The following is a 21,325-nucleotide window of genomic DNA, read 5'->3' as shown; positions in this document are numbered from 1 at the left end:
GAAGCAAATAATAGGAAAAGCTAAGTGAAAACAAGGTAACTTGCAAGAGAACATTTAGTAGAAACAAGATAACAAGAAAAGCTCAAGCAACAGAAAAACTAGCAAGACACAGATAACTAGAAACGAGATAACACGGCAGATATCTTTACAAGAAACAAGATAACAAGACAAAGCTAACTAGAAACATGATGACTGGGAAGACAAAGACAAAGATAGCCGGCAGAACAAAGCTAACTACAAACAGGACAACTGGTAATAATTCTGACTAGAAACCAGGTAACAACTAGCAAGATAAAGCTAACTACAGACAAGACCACCTACAAAGAGAACTACAAAGCTCTGCAGCTCCTCCACCCTGTGCCAGGTATGTATAGGTAATGAGACACACCTGGACGCAACATGCCGGCACAGATACAGCTACTGCACAGGCTTACACCTGGCTCGCCCTCTCCCCCGCTCTCTGCCCGAGTCTCTTGTCCTCTCTCCCTATTTTCAGCCCTATCTCTCTTTGTCGATCTCTCTGAAGATGTTGTGATGTAAAAACAGGAAGACGTTGTGTTTTTCTACTCTCCGTGGAGGTGGAGCCACATTGAAACCCCCCCCCCCATCTCACTTCCTCTTCTGGCTACAGGTATCCCAGCAACATCCAATCAGGTGACAACTCCTAGACCTCTATGAAGAGCTATGTGAGCTGCATTTCATTCACTTCAAGGACAAGAAATGGGAATTGGGCAGAGAGATTATATTGATGGTGGTGAAAGGTGTGTGTGCAGTAAAACTTAAAGGACTTTCAGATGCCTTTATGATGGTTTTTTGGTGGTTTTAGTTGAGTTTAGTTTGGCAACGGAGGATTTTTAGGAGTTAAAAAGTGTTTGGTGGTGTTTGTTTTCCCTGAGAAAACAGCACAATGCAAACAATGTGACGATAAAAAACCGGAGATAGAAGACGTAATATGTTAATAGACTAGTTACATTCAACTTTGTTTGGTATTCGTGTGGAACATGACGTCATCAAAGATAAGCAATAAAGATACAGGTGCTATTGATAGTGAATACACAATAGATAAAGGAACCAGTGTATAGAAAAAAATGGTAGGCGTAGGAGTATTGAGTATATACAGATGAAAGCAGTAGTGCAGAGATGAGTGATGGAATATGCACTGGGTTTAAGTAGCTGTCACAATACTGCAGGGCACGAATGCAGGGACGGAAAGACACGACTCTTTGTGTGGTCGCAGCGAGGTCATTAAAGCGACGGGGGTCAGTCAGTAGCCCGGTGGCCTGGTGGCCTGGTCCAAGAAAACCGCCCCAGGCTCTGGAGGTTTGAGGGGGAACTTAAAGGAACACGTGGGGTTTTATAGCGACGTAGTGAAAAATGTGAGGTTTCAGGGATAGCTGAACGAGGATTGGTTTACCTGAGGCCAGCAGAGATGTGAGGCTCCTTGGACCTGAGCAGATCTCGGATAGAGAAGGAGGTGAGACCCAGAAAGCTCCTCTAAGAGAGAGAGAGAGAGAGAGAGAGTTGTTTCATCTTCCATCAAACTGTGACTTTACAATGTTGAACCAGTCTGTTTTGGCACCCTCTGTACATTTTACATCTCTAATCCAGAAGTAATCCAGCCTTTATCCATTTTGGGGAAGTCTTTTTTCTGTCGGCTCTTCTAAACAATTGCTCTGTTTGCCTGCTTTACATCTTCTGTTTTGTTTGGGGGAAAAAAGCCCTTTGAAAGCCGGCCCTCGATTGTCTCCGAGCCAGACCTTTCCTGCATTCAAATCCTGCCTCTTTCTCTGGTATTGTTTCCCATTTCCATACTGAATACTAATTGTTGACTGCCAGTACTATAAACTAATCTTTAAAGCATACTGCAGTTAGTATACAAGAAACAAGACGTTACATGTGCCATTGGGCGTCAAACGAACCGCAACTTTAATTTCAAGAACTGGACGTTTGCCGCCAATTAAACTTCACAAACAGAAAGCTAAATGTTTAAAACTTCGTTTTTGTTTTCCGAGATCTTTCTGGAGCTGTCTCGCCACCATTCACGTTTTAATTGATTCCAGTTGTGCCTTGCCTGGGAGATTGTTGCAAATCAAGTTCCTAATGTTTCCCACAGGAAATCCGGAGAGGCTGCCTTCCATCTTTTTAATCTGGCTTTTTAATATGGGGTAATTTAACCTTACTAAATGTTTACCGTAGGTATTTATATCATTTTTTCCTCTTGGTTTTATCGGCATTGTCTTTAATGTGCCTATTATTTGGTCATGTTGCCCACCTTTGCCTGTATGGAGACTCAGCCTAAGGTCTCGCATTCAGTCTGACACATACAGCATAAAGAAAGGTCTTATTGTTGTTGTTGGTGTTGTTATTAGGAGACATTAGCACCTTTTAAATGTCATAAATTAATTTATTTCGTTGGAGTTTTGCCTGATCAGACAAAGTCAAGTTTTGATCCGGCCTCAACTTCTCCCCTTCGGTCTGGTTGGCTGAATCCTCAGTTCCTCATCTGATCTGTACAACCGCTGTAGCTTTTAAAAACACTACACGAGAGTTTCCTAAACGAGCTGAGGTTTATAACTGGTCATTACAATTCGTGCGGCTGCTGGCAGAGAGCCAGGCCCTGCTCTCTGGCTTTTACTTGGTCGGTACAGTGTCAGGCAGAGAATAAACTCTGACGAGGAAACAACAGGAACCGTCACGACACAGTGCGCCCATTTCCTAAAAACAACCTGCCCTAAATGATACGCAGGCTCTATCCCGCTCCAAGTTACATAGAAGGCTTCTGCTTCTTCCTCATTCACTGTAATATTAGGTAATAAATGATTATGTCCAGCACACACACATACGCACACAAACTCAACATCATCATCATCATCATCACAGGGTCACGGCCACGCGCCGGAAGTCCGCACAGCAACGGCATTAAAAGAAAAAAAAAAATCACTCTGTTGCTATGACGATAATCAGAAGCTGAGAGGATTACCTTGACGAGTGAAAAGCACTCAAATCAGCCAACACACACACACACACACAGGCTGAAAGATTCAAACACACTCGCGTCCAGTACAGCGAACCGCAGTCAAATGAAGTGAAGCAAAACACAAATTAGATACGATCTCTTTCGTTGGATTGCTTGGTATCATCTGTTCTATTCTACGCTCGTACGGTGACGGTAAAGGAGGTTTCCAAGCATCAGAGGGATGTTTAAGAGAGTGTAAGAGTAGTTTGGAAGGGTAAGAGATATTTACAGACCCCTAAAAACAGTCACCAACTGCATTGCCCTGCAAAGGCAGACATCAGTAACTACAGAGGCAGCGGAGTGAGAGAAAACCCGGGTTTAAAGTTTTTAGGCTGAACAGCAAAGTGAGAAGCAGATCGAAAGGTTGTGATACTTTCATTTTCTCTTTTTAGGCGGATCGATTTTTAGTAGTAGCAGTTACTGCAAATTTTAAAAGCTGCGCTCTGTGAAAGGACACATTTCTATGGCAAGTAAAAGCGGGTTGAGACAGTCAGACAGAGAGCTGGCACTCAGTTTTGACCACATACGTAGTTAGTGCGTGTTGCCTTTGCAGGGCAGCGCAGATGGCTGTCATCCGACCTCCAGCACTCCAGGCTTCAGCCGCCAAAAAGCTCCATACTGAGGCGCCAAGCTGACAGACAACTGAACACGGCCGCTGCGAAGATGACGTTGTGACATCGGCCACAGACGCAGCGGCAAGCTTGGCAGGCGACTGAGGTACGAAAGTCCTTCCACGGTCCCAGCACACGCGCATTACTGCCCGAGGAAAGTCAAGGTGGCTAAATGTCCACACTGACGCATCATCCAAGAGTAAAAAGGTTCAGGCTGCGTTTAGTGATTGCCTTAATTATGAATTTCGTCTCACTTTAATCTGGATTTTTTTTTTTTTTAATCACTTAGCCTATAACAACGGGGGGGAAATGGGGAAAATGCTCATTTGAAAATGTGTTTTCAAACGTCTTGTTTGCCTCATGTGTGACCAACGGTCGAAGACTGAAAGATTCAGTTCACAATGATAGAACAGAGAAGAACAACAAACCCAGCATTTGGCATATTTTAGAAATGTTTGCCTAATACGTGATTAATCAATTATCAAACGTGTTGTTGATGACTTTTCTACTGGTTCATTACATGGTGAATTAACTAGTAAATCCAAAGCCTGTCAGGAAGGAACAAATTCAGACTACAAATCCTGAAAGTTCAGTGGCGTAATCCTGAAAAACAGAACCAGCGGGAGAGAGAACGAGAGGCCGACCAAACGAACACACAGGATATTGAGATGTTAACTCTGTGTAGACGGAGTGTTGCCACATTTCCTCGTTGTGATTTGAAGGTTCTGGCAATAACATGCCCACAGACGCACTGAGCTAATCTGACTCATTGAGGTCTTGGGGAAAACAATAGGCTTTTAAGATTACGTGCTAATCCCCATCAAACCTAGACACATATACAAACAACAGCGACAGACTTGACAGAATTTTTACAGTCAGTTTGTGTGTACATGTGTTTGTGTGCACTCCCGTACCTGTCCAGTGGAGGAGCTGTTGTCTCCTGGTGGACAGAAGAACTTTGTGCAGGCCATCGTCCCTCTCTGCATTACCTAGATTAAAAAAACAAAACAAAAACCCTTCCTTCCTGTTTCTGCTCTTTTTCTTGATTTCTGGCTTTATAGTGTTTCCTGTTTTCTCACATCAGCTGCAGAGTTTAAGAACCAGCTGAGACTATGAAAAGCTCAAAGCTCAGTCTCTGCTGCACCGGAGTCTCCTGACCAAAACAAAAGTCTCTTCTTCCTTTAGTTTACTTTCTTTTTTCTTGTTTTAAACAGCAACTCTTGTCCAAAACTGCGATAGAAAGGGAGTCACATAATACAACAAATGACAATTACAGAGCGAGATACAAGATCAATAAAACAATCAATCAAACCGTTAAAAGCATTTGTTGAGCGACTAAAGTGTCAAAGACTTCTAGATCGTCGATATCTCTGAGCGACAGCCTCAGCAATACTGCAGAGAAATCCACAACTCAACCACTAAAAAGTTTTAAATTCAAGAAACCGGAGCTGAGGAAATTGTTCTTCGTCATCTCCTCATTCTTTTCCAGCCGTCTCTCTAAAAATCCCGATATTTTTCTGGGCGTTTCCATCCGTTGACCTCTGACCTCCTTGCCGCTGGTTTCGTGTTTGCCTCTCAATCTTCAACTCATAACCAGTCAGATAAGGTGTAGTGGGACGGAAAATCAGCTAAACTCCTGTCAGAAGGACGGTGAATGGGGCTGGGAATTGTTTAGAGCTGCAACGATTGGTCGACTAACGGATTAGTCATATTCATAGTTTTGATAATCAGTCAATCGCCTGAGACATTTTTTACGAAGAAACGCCAAACACTCACTGGTTCCAGCTCCTCAAAAGCGAGGGTGTGATGCCTCTCGTTGTCGTATGCGATAGTAACTTTTGGTTTCGGTCTGTTGGTCGAATAGAGCAAGTCATTGGACTCCGTCACCGGAATCGTGAGAGGCCCTTTTCACTATTTTCTCTCATTTTATAGAAAAAATAATAATTCATAGAGAAAATTATAGTCGGATCAATCAACAGCTAAAAAAGTTTCTAGTTGCAGCTCGACTTTCGAAAATTGTAACTACTATCTCAGATACACTTCTATAATTCCAGTAAAGTTTAGCAGTACTTTTTTGATTCTTTGCTTTGAGAAATATAAAACTTCCTCTTTTTTTTTTTGCTAAACAAAAGAAAGCCAAGTTCTCAAATCTAAAAACATGCTACTGTAAAAGAACTCGGTCTCAAACTGGCAGCATTTTGATTTAAACCTGTCCGACTGAAGAAAAAGCTCAATGAGACTCTGGGTCCGACCAGACTTTCGGTTGTAGTTTTCCACATTCGGCGCTATGGCAACACTTCTGCCGCCACTGCAGTTTGATACCCAGCCCCACTGATGAATTCGAGGGCGCTGGGAAAAATTTTCGCGGTGAAGTTACCTGCTACAACAAAAGGTAATCTGAGTACTCGGAGTAACTACAATACGTCCACCGCTGAATGCACTACTCCCATTAAAGCTCGCCGCACTACCGAACTGAGCTACAGAGTCGAACCAACGACTGACTGCGAAGTGAAATCTCTCCCGTCAGCAGCGGCAGCAGCAGCAAGAAGACTGTTTCTTGCTGCTCATAACGGATCTACCGACAGTAAAATGGAACAAAAACGCAGAAAGAATAAAACGTATGAGGAAGAAGAAGAGGAAGAGGACGGGGGGCGTCCGTTGACCCAGAAACAGGACGTATCCAGACAAAATAATCCATTAATCGTGAAAAAAAAAAAAAAAAAAAAAAAACGCCTGAAAATCCTTCCTCTCCTTTCTCCTCTGCTCTGTCTCTCTGTTCGTCTCCAGCCGAAAAGACTAACACACACCGGCCGAGCGTCTCTCCGCTCCCTCTATCACCTTTTCCTCCTCCTCCTCCTCCTCCTTTTTCGTCACGGCCAAAAGGATTAAAAAACGCAGGGCCGCCAGCATCATGGGAAATGCGCAGATTAGCAAAGCGCCTGCTGGACCGGTTGTGGTTGAGGTTGGCAGAAATGAAAGAGAGAAAAGAGCCGAAAACGGAAATTTCTGTTAATCTAAAATCTCCATTTCTCTCTGCAGCTGTCCTCGTTTTACCCTGCCATCTCTCTCTCTCTCTCTGTGTGCGTGTGTGTGTGTGCGAGAGATTAAGAAAAGAGAGAAATCAAATGTGTGTGTGTTGAAAAGCTGCCACCACTGGCATTACACATGTATCCCTTGAACTAATCCTCTTATATACACAATTTTGCAAACACATCTACACATTTTTCTTTCTCACACACACACACACACACACACACACACACACACACACACACACACACACACACACACACACACACTCATTCACTCACTGTTTTGTGTGTTGTCGGATCCTCTGCGTGGTAAACGTTGGCTTAGATCCTGCTGCGTTGGCAGAGAGGGTAGTCGCCACGGAAACACACAGATGTTACAAATACGCTCTCATCCGGTCCCTGCAACACACGCGCACACACACACACACACACACACACACACGCACACGTGGGTTTCTGTGACTTCAGAGGACATTACATTGAGACTCACCCTAACCTTAATCTAAACCTAACTGCACCTTGGGACGGGGTTCGACAGCCTTTCATCGGACGGGAATCTTTCTAAGCAGGTTCTGTGGGGGGGGGAGTTGAGACATCGCCCCGTCCCGTCTCCACCGACGGCAGGAACAGAACAACTGTCAACTGTTGTGTGGAACAAAAGATGGAACCTTGATATTTAAGACCCCGGCTTCTCCTGCCGGTGGTCTCTACCGTGTATCCACCACGTTGCTCTACTCTGTCCTCGGCGTCTCCTGCATGTCCGTCCGTCCTGGAGGAGGGACCCCTCCCCTGATGCCCCTCCTGAGGTCTCTTCCATTCTTTACCCTCAAAGGGTTTACCTGGGGAGTTTTTCTGTGTCCGATTCGGGGGTCTAGGGACAGAGGGGCGTCTTGATGCCGTACAGATTGTCGAGCCCCGTGAGACAAATTTGTGTTTTGTGATATTAGGATATATTAATAAAACGTGACCTGACTTATCGATGTAAATGTGTAAAGACATTTATGTCCCCACAACATGAGTAATGCAAGTACTCACACACGCAGATGTTCTATAGTTGTGAGGACCCTCGTCCTAATCCTAACCTTACCCCGACCCAGACCTGGTTCCCGCCTTCACCCTGACCCTCACACTGTCCTGTGACCTGGCGAGGACCGACCAAAATGTCCGCACTGCAACGGTTTAAAACTGAAACCGGGTCCAGACGACGCCAGCGGAACGAGTCCGGAGTAGGACCGGTGAAGCTGCGGCACGGCTGTGTGTGAAAGTGTGTGTTTGCCTCCACTATCGCGGAGCAGCAGTGCTTCCTGACTGTGCGAGAGAGTTTGTGTGTGTGTGTGTGTGTGTGTGTGTGTGTGTGTGTGTGTGTGCGCGAGTGTGTGTGTGTGTGTGTGTGTGTGTGTGTGTGTGTGTGTGTGTGTGTGTGTGTGTGTGTGTGTGTGTGTGTGTGTGTGTGTGTGTGTGTGTGTGAGTCGACCACACAAACCTGATTCTGGACTCTGCCACTGCAACCGCACCTCGACACTCTGGGAGAAAGAGAAACACGGTGAGCTGGCAAAGTGTGTGTGTGTGTGTGTGTGTGTGTGTGTGAATAAAACCGTTCTATGAATACACGAATAAACACTGAATTTTAAAGAACTTGACAAACACATTAAAAAGAGGCAGTGACTCTGAGTGTGTGTGTGTGTGTGTGTGTGTGTGTGCGTGCGTGCGCGTGTGCGCGCCTCTTACCGACAGCGCAGCGGAGAGACCCTCGGCGCCAGAGTCGACTCCATCTTGTGGCCGCAGAGCGACATTACATCAGCACACGCCGAAAAACGCCGCGAACTTCGGTCTGCGTGGTGTTCGCAGAATATGTGTCGCCCGTCACGAGCCGTGCGCTCCCGTGGGACGTCTGAAACCGGTGGGATTCAAGCACCTCGTCGTCCTTCTCAACACGGGATGTTTTGTCTCCTCGAGTGTAAACCTGGAAACCGGTCGGTGCCCGACTCGGTTTACGGCGAATTTCCCGCAGCGCCCGTTGCCCTTTTTGTTATACCGTGGATTCTGATTGGCGGGGGCGGGATCAACGTGAGGTGCCTACGCAGTTGATTGGGTATCTGTGGCGTAGGTGTTTGCCGCGCTAGACGGAGCTTGGAGCGAGAGTCGTGAGTGTAACCGTCAACAACAACGGGAAAAAAAAGAAAAAGACCAAAAGAGAAATAACAACACAAATGTAGTTTTACAAGTTCATCACATTGGAGTGAATCTGGAATTCGACGCAACTGATGGTAGGAAGAGGACTTAAATAGAGGAGCTACGTAATGTCGGCCATGGTGAAGCCTGAAGCCTGAAGCTTGGGTCTGAAGCCTGAAGCCTGAAGCTTGAAGCCTGAAGCCTGAAGCTTGAAGCTTGAAGGTCTGAAGCCTGAAGCCTGAAGCTTGAAGCCTGAAGCCTGAAGCTTGAAGCTTGGGTCTGAAGCCTGAAGCCTGAAGCCTGAAGCTTGAAGCCTGAAGCCTGAAGCCTGAAGCTTGAAGCTTGAAGCCTGAAGCCTGAAGCTTGAAGCTTGAAGCTTGGGTCTGAAGCCTGAAGCTTGAAGCCTGAAGCCTGAAGCCTGAAGCTTGAAGCTTGGGTCTGAAGCCTGAAGCTTGAAGCTTGGGTCTGAAGCCTGAAGCCTGAAGCTTGAAGCTTGAAGCCTGAAGCTTGAAGCCTGAAGCCTGAAGCTTGGGTCTGAAGCCTGAAGCTTGGGTCTGAAGCCTGAAGCTTGAAGCCTGAAGCTTGAAGCTTGAAGCTTGAAGCCTGAAGCTTGGGTCTGAAGCCCCAAAATGACCACAGAGAGACTCAAAACCACCACAAAGATTGCGTCTGCATTGCGCCGTTTGTAGTCGTGTCTCTTTCAGTCTGGGGGGGGTCCTCTATAGGAGGGTTGGGGGGACCTTTTACTTGTCTGCGCCCAGAGGCCCATTGTCTCATAACCCATACATTCCTGAACCGTGACTAATGTTACTTCAACGTTAATTTAAGACCATTCTATGGCCTTAGTTTGAGGGAACTGAATTCACTGCTTTTTAAGGCTTTTCGAGACCTGCAGGTGCCGTACCCCGTAATCTCTCTTATGTCTAGAGTCACTGTCTTTCCTGCTTCGCTACCATCTCTGTCTCTGTCTCTCACCTGTTTCCTCAGGATGAACAGCAGGTGCCCCCCCCCCAGCCGACAGGAACCTCTCAGCGAGACCTGAGACAGAGAGGGTTTGCCAATGGGCAGTTTTGAACATGAAGATGACTTTTAAGCAGCTGTTACTGGAAAAACGTCAAGTTTTCTAAAAAGAAAATCTGCACACAGAAGACCTGCACTATTCTCCTCGTCTGTGCCTGTGATCAGAGAAGCGACACTGAGCCTTTAGATTCTACTGAAGAGGAGTCAGTTGCTGAATATCCAGGATGCTGTTCTATTGTTGGTCACACAGAAGTTCCAGGAACTCAAGTCAGAATGAGTCAGAGGATGGAAATAGAGGGAGACGACTGCTGAGGAGCCGGGGAGCAAAGCAGCCGAGAGCGAGGGGGGAAAAAAAGAAGAGATAAAAGAGAACAGGAAAGAACAAAGCAGAAGAGAACAGAGGCAAAGATAAGACCTAAAAAGTGGAGCATGAATAGAAGACAATCCATCTGACCTCTGTCCCGGCGTCAGACCCGCATGGTTCCTCCTTTCTGGAGGTTTCCAGATGTTTCTCCTCTGGACAGAAACAGCGGCTGGCTGCGGTTCACCCTCAGCTTCATCCTCCTCATCTTCATCTTCCTCCTCCTCGCAACCCGTCAACGGTCCGCTGGGCCCCATCGTCATCGGGGTCTGTCCTTCGCTGCCTGTGCACGCAAAGACCTATGGACATGAGGGACATGTGTTTAGATTTTTTTTTTCAATTTTACCCAAAAACAAGTCACACACTGTATTTGGTCACTATTGGGGATACGTGAAATGTCGGTGTCTGATATATTATTGGCAAATATGTAAGAAAATTAAATTATCGTTACTGTTTCGACAACAGAATCTCAGCCAACAATAAGCTGTGTATCTGAAAATTAGACTTTGATCCCTTCAGGACAAAAGAGAGTATGAATGCAGTTTAATGTAAGAGGCTTGCACCCTTACTAAACAGTGGAGTTCAATAGCTCTAGGTAGCCATTAACCATTAGCTGGTCCAAGATTTATTAAAGTTATGGCTGTGGTTTTAGCAGCCTGTACGTGCTTGTCAAAAAAGGAGACAAAGTTACAGACATGGCCCGAGTCTTCTTCTTCTTCTGCTTCTATTTGAACAGGCCGAATGACTGATTAGAAGACTGAGGACACCTGTGATACTGAATGAAGACAACAGTCTCCTTGAGATGTCGCCGCAGTCCACTCGTTTGTCACCTCTTCTACGGGCTACCACTCTGTCCAGGCCGTTTTAAGAAGACCTTTGTGAAAAGAGGCAAGAATTCAGCTCTTTTCACAGCTTCTGTTTTATTCTATGGCAAGCTACAGGCAAAAAGAGCTTTAAATTCCAACTTTCTCATTGTGGTGTAAAACATAGATTTATTGTCTCTTCACATTTTTGAAACTGTACGATTAATATTATCGGTTATCGTATCGGTATCAGCCCCCAACAATATTTATATTGTACATTATATTTTAATATTTTTTTCTTTTTGTTATAGCGACTGCTATAAAGACATAACTCCCAACAATCTATTTAATTCTAATATAACCCCAAAGAGCATAAATATGAAGAAGGGAAAACTCAAAAGCCACCACAAAGAGACTTAAAATGACCACAAAGGTTGTACCGGTTCTATAAAGCCATTCTGGGCAAGTTTTCAATCATTTATCTGCAAGTTTACATCACCGGATTCATCTTTCAGCCATTATCTCTGATCTTTCTTGTCACGGTTTGCCGATAACAGCGCAGGCAAGGGAGGACCCAAACGCAGACTCACAAGACAGGCTGATGCAGCGAAGCAACTTCTACAGGCGGACGGAATGAACAAAACATGCAGGCAGGCAAGAGGTAACGAAACCCGGGGAGCAGGCACGAAGGAAAACAGTGGGGAACAAAAGCAGATGAACCGACAAGGGACGGGTCTGAATACGGACTGGGGTGATGAGGTAGCCGGGAACAGGTGTGTGAGCCGGCAGGGAAGCGCAGGCGGCTGCAGAAGGGAAACAGGTGAGCGGGCGGGCGAGACGGGAACAGGTGTCCGGGGACATCCGGTGGGCGGATGAAGAACAGAAGGTTTGGGGAAAAGGGGGAAGCGGACAGGGGCTGGAGACAGGAGCCGAGGGGAACCGGGAAGCAGACTGTGGCTCTGTCTATCTGTCCCTGATCTACCTACGAAGACAGAGATAGGAAAGGGAGCTTTGGTGTTTTCTGTTCCAGACACTTGGAAAAGTCTGCAAAGGCAATTTAAAATGATGAATCTGACTCTGACTGTGTCTCTGTCTCCGCTAGTGTTGTTATCTATGTTTTAGGTACTGTTTTATCTGTTGTCTGGATTCATATTTCTTTGTCTTCAACTTTTCGTGCCTCCGCCTTGGTCAGGTCTCCTCAGAAGAGGTTTCCGGCCTCAGAGAGACCTGCCTGGTGAATCTATCTTTGGCTCAGATGTGGTCTCCACCTCCATCTCTCTCTCTCTGTCTCTATGTCTCTTACTCGGCAGCTGACAGGATGGAGGTGGCAGCTCTCTGTTTAATTCTCTGTAAGTAAAACAACACTGTGAAAGTCGTACTGTGTTTTCAATCGTGCCTTTTTTGTTGACTTTTTTTTTTTTTGTGTGACTTATCTGCACCTCCTCTTATTGCAAATTCAGCATTCATGTATTCTTGTGGGACTGTGTGTATAAACCAGTCAAATGCAAAGATGAATTTACCTGTAAACAACCAAATATTTGTGGTTATTTTAATGGTTATTTTAAAGGTCCGTGGCGGTTTAATGGGTGGCCAGTTAAGTGAAATCTTCATGCCGGACACGATCATAATGGTTTTAGACAGCAACAGTAAATGCACTTTCACTTATATAGCGCTTTTCTTGTCTTACTCACCACTCCGAGCGCTTTACACCACACGCCGCATTCACAAATTCACACCCACGTTACATACAGCACTTTTTCTATACGAACAGCTCTTGCTATACACCCACAGATTCACAGCCGGCTCCATAAGGAAATGGTTTTCCCAGTTTGATGTGTAAGAACTTGACTGGCCCCTGCACAGAGCCCTGACCGCAACCCCACCCAACACCTTTGGGAGGAACCGGAATGGGCCAGGCCCAAGCACCAACCCGCACCAATGCTTTTGCGTCTGAAAGGGGGTAAATCCCAGCAGCCAGACTCCAAAATCAGGTGGAGAGACTGAAACCGAAAGAGCGGAGGCTGGCTTAGTGGCACATCAATGGCCACAGGTCTGGAATGAGATGCTCAACGGCCACATATGGGGGAAATGTTCGGGTGTCCGCATACTTATGGCCACACAGTGTATCTGCCTCTTATTACGGTTTTCTTTATCAACATCTTTGAAGCCTCCTCTTATCTATAACGAAAAGTACTTTGTTACCAAACCTGATACCTGATATTTTGATATTTTCTGCAGAGATTCTTATGTTTTCTCATAACCTCAAATTAAAAACACGATAACATGTATTAGAGTGATACCTAATAAAATAAATACGTATGAGTTGGGCCGTGCAGTGACCTTAGATGTACTGAAGGTCACCTGCGATCCTTGTTGGTCTGTTGTCTCCTCCACACTAATATAGTGCATTTTGGCTTCACTGATATTTAAAGTTAAATCACCGGGTACTAATAAAAATTAAGATACGAGACATTTAAGTGAGAAGAAGCTAAAAAAAAAACGTAACCATGTAAAATCTCAAAAAACCAAAAACCCAAGTTAAATAAAGAAAAGCAAAGAAAACACAATCAAAAAGTCCGACTATTTATTGATACTGAAACTGACCTTTGTGTTTCATTTTTCATCCAGATTTAGAGATGAATTCCTTGGATTCTGGTCAAGCAGGTAAAATCAAAGTCAGTAGGATGAGAACAAAATATGAAATGTAGTCAGGGGGCATCATACGGGGAGTAATAAAAAAGTCTTCCTTAAATTGTTTCTTGTTTTATGTTTGTATGTGTAAGTTAGATCAGTAGTTTGATAAGTAAATGAGTGAGGATGAAAAACTCTCGGGATGGTATTATTTAACATGCGTCATTTCAATGCTCTCCCTCCCTCCCACAAACATCCTCCTCCCCCTCCTTCCTGTCTTTTGTTTTCCTCATCCTCCCATCCCTCCATCCAGTCTCTCTGACCGTCACCCCTACAAGGCTGCAGTTCTTCAAATATGACAGTTTCTCCGTCAGCTGCGAGGAGGAGGAGGAGGAGCAGAGGGAGGAAGAGGAGGAGGAGCGGGCTGGATGGAGAGTGATGAAGAAGACGAAGAATAGAGAGGTTTGTATGGGAATCAAGCCAAGCACCCTCATAAATCCGCCATAATTTTCACTAATAGACTTAGACATGATGTTGCTTCTTAGTGGATACTGGACAAGTTGTCGGGAGTAGGTGTCAAAGTGAGGTTGTATTTCATTTACCTGCAATTCCTCCGGTGGTCCACTGTCCCACAGGTGCTTCCGTGTCCGTTCTCCTGCTTCATCAGCGCTGCCTTCCCTTGCACGCACAGCGGAGTGTACTGGTGCGAAACTGGACCGGGAACAACCACGGACACCGTCAACATCGTTGTCACCGGTAGGCCAGCGACTGTTGGGAAGGAAAAAATTGGTCAGGGATAATTGCAAAAACCAGAATGAGGGTCAGGATCAGGTTTACAAGGAGCTGGACTCGGGTTTCCAGTGGCTCTCAATGTACTTGCACACAGTGCACATCACCAATAACACTGGAAGATACATGTGGACACACAGCAAAAACAAGGACAACAAAGCTGGGAAAAAAAACTATATATATCTCTCTCTCTCTCTCTATCTATATATATATAGATAGAGAGAGATAGATATATAAATAAAAATATGTATACATATATATGTACGTATGTATGTATGTAAGTAAAAGATACAGAAATATAAACATGACCATTATGTACGTGCAGGTAGATTAAAATATGTACAATGGCCAGAAGATACTGTATCTATATACAACTCAACCAGTTTCTGAAGAATGTTTATGAATATACCATAGTGGTGAAATGTTTCCTCAAATAATTAATCAGATCATTGACAGAAATTTAATTGGCAACAATTCTGAAAATCACTTTATTACTAAAGGTATTTGGGTTTGCAGCTTTTCTCAGATTTATACTGTTGTAAATTAAATATCTAAATGAAATATCTTTCGGTTTTGGACTCCGGAAAAATGCAACAGACTTTTTTCACTATTCTCTGACATTTCTTTGACTAAAAAATGAAGTGATTCATTGAAACGTGAATCCACAAATTGATGGATGAAAACAATACTTGGTTTCAGCCATAATACACGCCTTTTCTCTGCTTTAAAATGATGTGAAGGGGTGAAAGAGGACACCAAGGGATGTGTGTAAATACGTTGTCTGACATATTTACTTTCCCTGTTTTCGTACTTGTAACCCTAATCCTGTTCAGCAAACTGAGTCCCAGGCATGTTCAGAAATCAGAAAATCCCGGCTTTAAAAATGGGTCGGTCCTGTCGAGTTCAAGTTTACTGTCATATAGGACGGTAAAGAATCTCTGCATAAACTTCACTCAGCGTGAAAAATAAGTAAATATATGATGAAATACAATTTAGATTAAAAGCAGACAAGAAACAGCAGCCAGGGGTCTGACACTGCTTCATTTTAAGGGGTCACTCACCGAAAGGTTTGGGAATTATTGCCCTATGTGATCAAAATGTTCATGTCAGGAGTGGACAAGACTATATGTGTCTCATTCAGCTGGTCCTGTGATCCTGGAGAGTCCAGTCCTTCCCGTGGCGGAGGGAGACCGTGTGACCCTGCGCTGCAGAGGCTTGGCCGTGACGTCCGCCGGCGACCTCGCCACTGATTTCTTTAAGGACGGACTCCTCGTCGCGACCAGCTCCACGGGGAACATGACCGTCGACGGCGTTTCCACAGCGGACGACGGGCTCTACAAGTGTAGCATCGCTGGATATGGGGCCTCACCGGAGAGCCGGCTGACTGTCAGAGGTCAGGGCGCGTTTTACATGAGTTCGCTGGTTTCACTGTGAGAGTGTGAGGCACCAAAGCTGCATCAGTTGAACAGCTCAGTGTTCAGCAGGTGTTCCTTCTTTAGATCCGGGGAACTTTTGAGTTTTAATTTGTGGTTCCATAATGAGAGGACATTGTAGACCTGCCTGTTATTAATATTAATAATTATTAAGGTGTAAATTTGTACCTGTCAGAGATGGCTTATAGATTTTCACATAGGTCACTGTGACCAGTTAAACCGTCTTGTCATTTCCTAGGTGTCTGTGAATACAGAGCCGTCTGAACTTGCATCCTCGTGAAGAACTCAAGGAAAGGTGGGATTACGCGTTGCCCACGATACAGATGATGCGATACGACACAATATCTGTGTGAATTAAGAGGAAAAAAAACGAAAAAAAGGCGGAAAAAGTTTTCAGAAATCGACCTTTCACCAGAGACATCTGGACCCGGAGCAGCTCAGAGTCCGGGTGTCTCTGGTAGACGAAGGATCCACCTGTTCCTCACTGTCAGCAGCAGCAGCAGAAACGCAATAGAAAAAGCACTGATAATTTACATATTGCTGCATCCATTAACCGGAACGGAACTACTTCCATGTGAATCTGGGACGTACTGTGTCCCTGGCTGCGGACAGGAATTCCTGGGAATTCCCATCAAAGACTGAGCACAAGCAAGTTTTCAGCTAGGCTCCACGGGGACTACGCGGGAAGAAAACAGCATTGGTTTGTTATGTTTTGACTTTACGCCCGTAGTGAAACCAAAGAGCTCGTAGCAAACTGGGGCCTGTGTAGGACAAGCAGCGGGTCTTGCAGTGATGCACATGAGCCAGAGTCGGTGTGGATTGTTATGTTTGATGACACGAAGGTGTGATATTGATGGCGGCAGACGTCAAACATAGTTCAAATATTTTTCTCCCTGTCGGTCTATAAGAAAGTAGCTTAAACTTGAAAAACAGTGTCTTGTTTTGTCCACCATCGTTGTTCTCATAACGGGCGTTCGTAAATTGCTCTCATTAAGGAGCTCTCCAGTCCTGGACATCAGGTTCACACTGAGACACTTTGACAAGTCTTGGCTTTTGTTGTTCTTCAACTCGAGCTGACAACTAGCACCTTTAGTCTCAACTCCAAAACGATCTTGATTTTAACCGTCAGCTCAAATGAGCCCGAGCAGGCTGTTAACTAGCAAACCACTCAATGAAGTCTCTGTCCTCCTTGCAGCGCCACCTGCAGGCCCGGATCCTCCAGCTCCCCTGCGGTCCCCCTTAACCCTTCTGCGTCACCTGGTGGTGGGTATTCCTTACCTGCTGTCCACCGTCTTACTGGGACTCATATGCAGAGACAGGAGGAGAGGTGAGAACAGCTGGTACCTCAACACAATAGGTACAGTGCTTCGGCCACCACCGACCGCCTCTGTCGAAATGTGGCGGACCTTTAGGACCAAATTCTCTCAGTTCGGCCGCTGCGACGATCAGCGCCTACACACCAACCTGTCAGATAATAGCTCCTGCAGCGAACCCAAGTGAACCAGAACTTCCAGGTTCTGTTCCGGACGTATGAAAACCACATTTAAAGTCCCCCTGACATTTGTAATTACGTCCGGGAGGCGGTTGGGGCGGATGACGGACGCACAGAGTGCACGACTGTGGTCCCATCGGTGGTTTAGGCGGATGTTATGCTTTATTTAATCAATTTAAACGTTTTAATTCGTTTAAATGTTTTTATTTAAACGTACGCTCTTATTAACTCTTTTTATGTTAAGCACCTGGAGTTGCATTTTGATGTATGACTTGTGTTACATAAATAAAGTTTGATTGATTGATTAATGATTGAAAAAAATAAAAATGGAATTTATCAAAGTAGAAATCGCTGCATTTCAGTGAAAGGTCACTCTAAAGCCATCTTTGTTGTTTTTACATTTTTCTTTTTTTTTTTTAATGCTTTTTGCTTTTATTTTATTTATTTCTATTTTTATTACTATTTATTTTATTTTTTTTTGCAGTGCTGCGGGCCAATGAGGCAGAGCGACCATCTGATGATGTCATTATGCAAAAAGACATATAACGTCCAGTAACATCACATGTCAACGTGGACATCGTCAAGTTACCTCAAAGACATACCCCAAAAAATATGCTATCATGAATTCCCTGATTTTCACTCACGGAATTTGTCAGACGTTCAATACTTTTATTCATATTTTTTTTGTACTGTATTTCTTCCTTCTATTTCTATCGATTATCTTAAGAAATGTTTTTAATGAAGTAATAGCAGTAGTGTTGTCATTTCACCATGGGTCCAATTTTGCTGACATGGAAAATAAAGTGCTCGACATCTGCCTGAACCACTGATGGTTTTCACTGCTGTTCTAAATAGAGATGGAAAGACATTTTAGCTTTTGGATGGCTTGTGTGTATTAACTGATTACATCTCTACTGACTGTTGTTACTAATAATACTAGTCAGACCACCACTTTTCATGGTCCTACTGCTAATGCTACAATAGTATATTACTATAAACCACCACAAGGCCGTTGCTACACATACACCTTGGTCAAGGTCCTTAAAGTCCTTCTTACTTCAAGGACCTTGACCTTGAAAAATCAAACTAGCTCAACTGTTTATCGATTACTTCTTGCTAACTATTTCAACCGTCTATCCATTAATTTTAGCTAACTATTTCAAACATTTATCCACGGCTTTTATCTGTCTATTTCGACCCTTATCCATTACGCAAAGCTATTTCATCTGTTTCTCCATTACTTTTGGCTAGTTACGCTATTTATCCACTTTTAGATCTAAAATATTGAAATATACTATTTCAACTGTCCGCGTTTTGTTTTTTTTTACCTGGATTTTATTCAGAAAGTTACATGAAAGAAATATCATACATCAAGGATTTTACCTGTTTATCTAATACATTTAGCCAAATTCATCCGTTACTTTTAGCTATTTAATTTCAAATGTTTATCCATAAATTTTAGGCTAACTGTTTGGATGTCTTTGCTCACTGTAGTTTTTACACACTCAGCATCGCAACGTATAGTGTCCAGGTGTTGGTTATAGCTGACTCAATATGTGTGGGGTTTTTTTCTTTCTTTTCATCTCTTGAAATTAGTGAGCTCCTCCATAATCTTCACACGTACCGCCTGGCAACTGCAGAAGTATCCCTGGTTGCAGATCACTAAGACAGACATTACGATACCGTAGAATGAAACAGAAAGCATTGTTATACATATGATAAAATTTTTTGTGTAATATGATGCAGTGGAGTAGAATACAGAACATCCACAAATCATCCATTATCATCTAATCCTGCTTATTGTGTTCAGGCCAGGGTAACATGCACTTGTCAGGGGAGACTCTGTACATTTGACCAGCCATACACGTATAAAAGCAAGTACATTCACACCTAGAGGCTACTTTCCATTTCACCTTACCTACATACCTCTGAACCGCGGGAGGTAAACCAGCTGCCGTGAGGAAGCTGAGCCAACCACTAAGTGTTAACCAACACGCTGCAATAAAACACAGTATGAAGCGACACAATATTCAGCACAACGGGCCCATCAGCTGAATGGTGTATATATATATACTGTAGATACGGTATATTAATGGTCAAAATCAAACAAAATGTCTTTGCTTTAATCAGTCTCCATCTAAAAAAACATCCTCGGTGTATTCTGTCTGCTGTAGCACTTTGCACTGACCTGAAATCAATATCCAAAGATCCAGCAACCCGGGCCCGAAGGCCTCTGACAGGCCTGGTGAGACTCTGTTTGAGTTGCAGACCTGGTGTTTTACTAAATATTATTTCCTACAAAATGCACACAGAGTACTGATCATCATAGTATACTGCCATGGCAGGTATTGCACGAGAAATGAATGTACTTCTGTTTTGTACAAACTGTACTAATATCTGTTCCCGGAGCTATGCCAGCTATTGCCAACAACTCCAACATCCAGCATATTTAATTTACTGATATCATTAAGTTTACTTACATTTATCACTTTTTCAGTGTAAACAGGTCCAACAAATTGTTAGAATTAGTGTGTAGGAACTGAGCACACAGGGAGTTTAATGCAGCTTGAAACGGATCATTTGATTCACAGAGGAAATGTCAATAAACACCGGTAAGCTGATGTTTATGGTCACTTCAAAATCAGTTCATGGGTAAAACTTCCAGTAGACAGACATTGCAGCTGTTGGCAGGCAGCAGAAACAAAGCAACGCCTTCAACGCTGTTTCCTCCCAGTCAGGCAGAAGATGTGTGTCAAAGTGTCACTGCTGCAAGTTACCTTCCGCTTTAACGGGAAACTGCATTATGTTTAAACCCCCACCCCCCGTTATGCGACAGCAGCCAAGTTTGACCTCATGGGGGAATGTTGGGTCTCCGTAAATAATGTTAGAAAGAGTACGATCTAGACCTGCTCTGTATGAAAAGTGCCCCGAAGTAACTTCTGTTATGATTTTTGCAGTATATAAATACCATTGCCTTGACTTGACTCTTTGCAATAATGTTTAACTGATTTTTTTCCTCCTTTACATAGTAGTCACAATAACCCAGATTACAATTTTTTTTTTAATAGTTTTACATAAAAAAGGGAAAAGAAAAGAAAGAAGAATAAAGCTACATATATGAACGAGCTTATAGATAAGTATACGCACAAGCCAGTGTTTAAAATAAGTAAAATAAAAATAGCAGGGTGAAGAAGCGATTTATGTACTAATACTACTGCAAACAGCCAAATACACATGCAAAACGATTATCTGATACACGTTTTTGTAGGAAACCACTTTCATATTTGCACTATAATAAAATAAAATAAGGATACACATATGAACACAAAATGTGATAAAATATGATCCTTGTTTCAGTTTTTGACTGGTACTGTGCGGATGCATCTCTGGGTGCATGTGAGTATATGTAAACGTGTGTGTGTGTGTGTGTGTGTGTGTGTGTGTGTGTGTGTTTCTGATCTTTAGGCCACTTGGAGGCAGCCGAGACCAGCTGTCAGCTGCCCCCCAGTGGCCGAGGAAACTGGGGTCCAACTGGGAGGTCCCCCCCAGCAGCCCCCTGCCGGCTGCGGCGTTCACTGCACCACGACGACGGCGGCTCTTCTCAGCGGGACCCGGGGCTGTAGCTGACACCGAGGACACGGATGCCAGGTCCTCAGTATCTCTGGTTCAAAATTTTGGAGTTTTAAACCCCTCGAATTGCAGTGTTTATTCCGCGATTGAAATTTACACGTTAGGATTTTTTAAAGGTCCTCAAAGGTCTTTAAATTTGACTTTTTTTTTAATGAGCAAAATGTTGAAAATAAATATGTTTCTGTTTGAGTGACTTGGTGTTTAGAACAATCATAAGCAAAATAAAGATATTTTCTTTTTTTTTTGTGCTTGAGTTTTATTCGGTTAACGTTTTTACTTTACGCTACAAAAAGAAATACTTGTTTTGAAACCCGGCACAGCCCGTTTGGTCGGGG

General features: G+C 43.9%; 2 protein-coding genes across 7 annotated transcripts in view; one reads left to right on the top strand and one right to left on the bottom strand.

The window, feature by feature from the left end:
* Positions 1-13,835, bottom strand: part of LOC120797232 (type II inositol 3,4-bisphosphate 4-phosphatase-like) — a 28,096-nt gene extending 14,261 nt beyond the window's left edge. Inside the window, 6 exon segments of the mRNA XM_040140710.1 lie at positions 1,415-1,494; positions 4,542-4,616; positions 6,939-7,058; positions 8,143-8,182; positions 10,306-10,511; positions 13,620-13,835. Of these exon segments, the coding sequence (XP_039996644.1) occupies positions 1,415-1,494; positions 4,542-4,616; positions 6,939-7,058; positions 8,143-8,182; positions 10,306-10,475 (485 nt within the window). The 5' untranslated portion in view covers positions 10,476-10,511; positions 13,620-13,835.
* Positions 11,497-21,091, top strand: LOC120797285 (low affinity immunoglobulin gamma Fc region receptor II-c-like). 6 transcript variants are annotated; one of them, XM_040140825.1, is made up of 8 exons: positions 11,497-11,676; positions 12,326-12,364; positions 13,644-13,679; positions 13,960-14,108; positions 14,282-14,402; positions 15,577-15,828; positions 17,064-17,195; positions 20,826-21,091. In XM_040140825.1, exons 1-8 carry the CDS (start codon positions 11,649-11,651, stop codon positions 20,981-20,983), a joined length of 915 nt encoding a protein of 304 aa, XP_039996759.1. In that variant the 5' UTR covers positions 11,497-11,648; the 3' UTR covers positions 20,984-21,091. The 6 variants fall into 6 exon arrangements, with proteins under 6 accessions (XP_039996759.1, XP_039996757.1, XP_039996762.1 ...); XM_040140823.1 differs by having other exon boundaries at positions 12,208-12,364; XM_040140828.1 differs by lacking the exon at positions 20,826-21,091 and adding an exon at positions 17,845-18,173 and having other exon boundaries at positions 12,208-12,364.
* The last annotated feature ends 234 nt before the right edge of the window (positions 21,092-21,325 follow it).

Source organism: Xiphias gladius, chromosome 12 (assembly GCF_016859285.1).
Source record: "Xiphias gladius isolate SHS-SW01 ecotype Sanya breed wild chromosome 12, ASM1685928v1, whole genome shotgun sequence".
NCBI lineage: Eukaryota > Metazoa > Chordata > Actinopteri > Istiophoriformes > Xiphiidae > Xiphias > Xiphias gladius.
Note: the sequence above shows the minus strand (reverse complement) of the source record. Positions and strands in the feature narration are given on the sequence as shown.

What these genes read in the sequence shown, in the direction of transcription:
- LOC120797285 (XM_040140823.1), top strand. Translation starts at nt 12,271, where the DNA reads ATGTGGTCTCCACCTCCATCTCTCTCTCTCTGTCTCTATGTCTCTTAC. An exon ending in CGTCAACATCGTTGTCACCG is followed by an intron (nt 14,403 to 15,576) that starts GTAGGCCAGCGA and finishes TGTCTCATTCAG; the next exon opens with CTGGTCCTGTGATCCTGGAG. An exon ending in GAGCCGGCTGACTGTCAGAG is followed by an intron (nt 15,829 to 17,063) that starts GTCAGGGCGCGT and finishes TCCTCCTTGCAG; the next exon opens with CGCCACCTGCAGGCCCGGAT.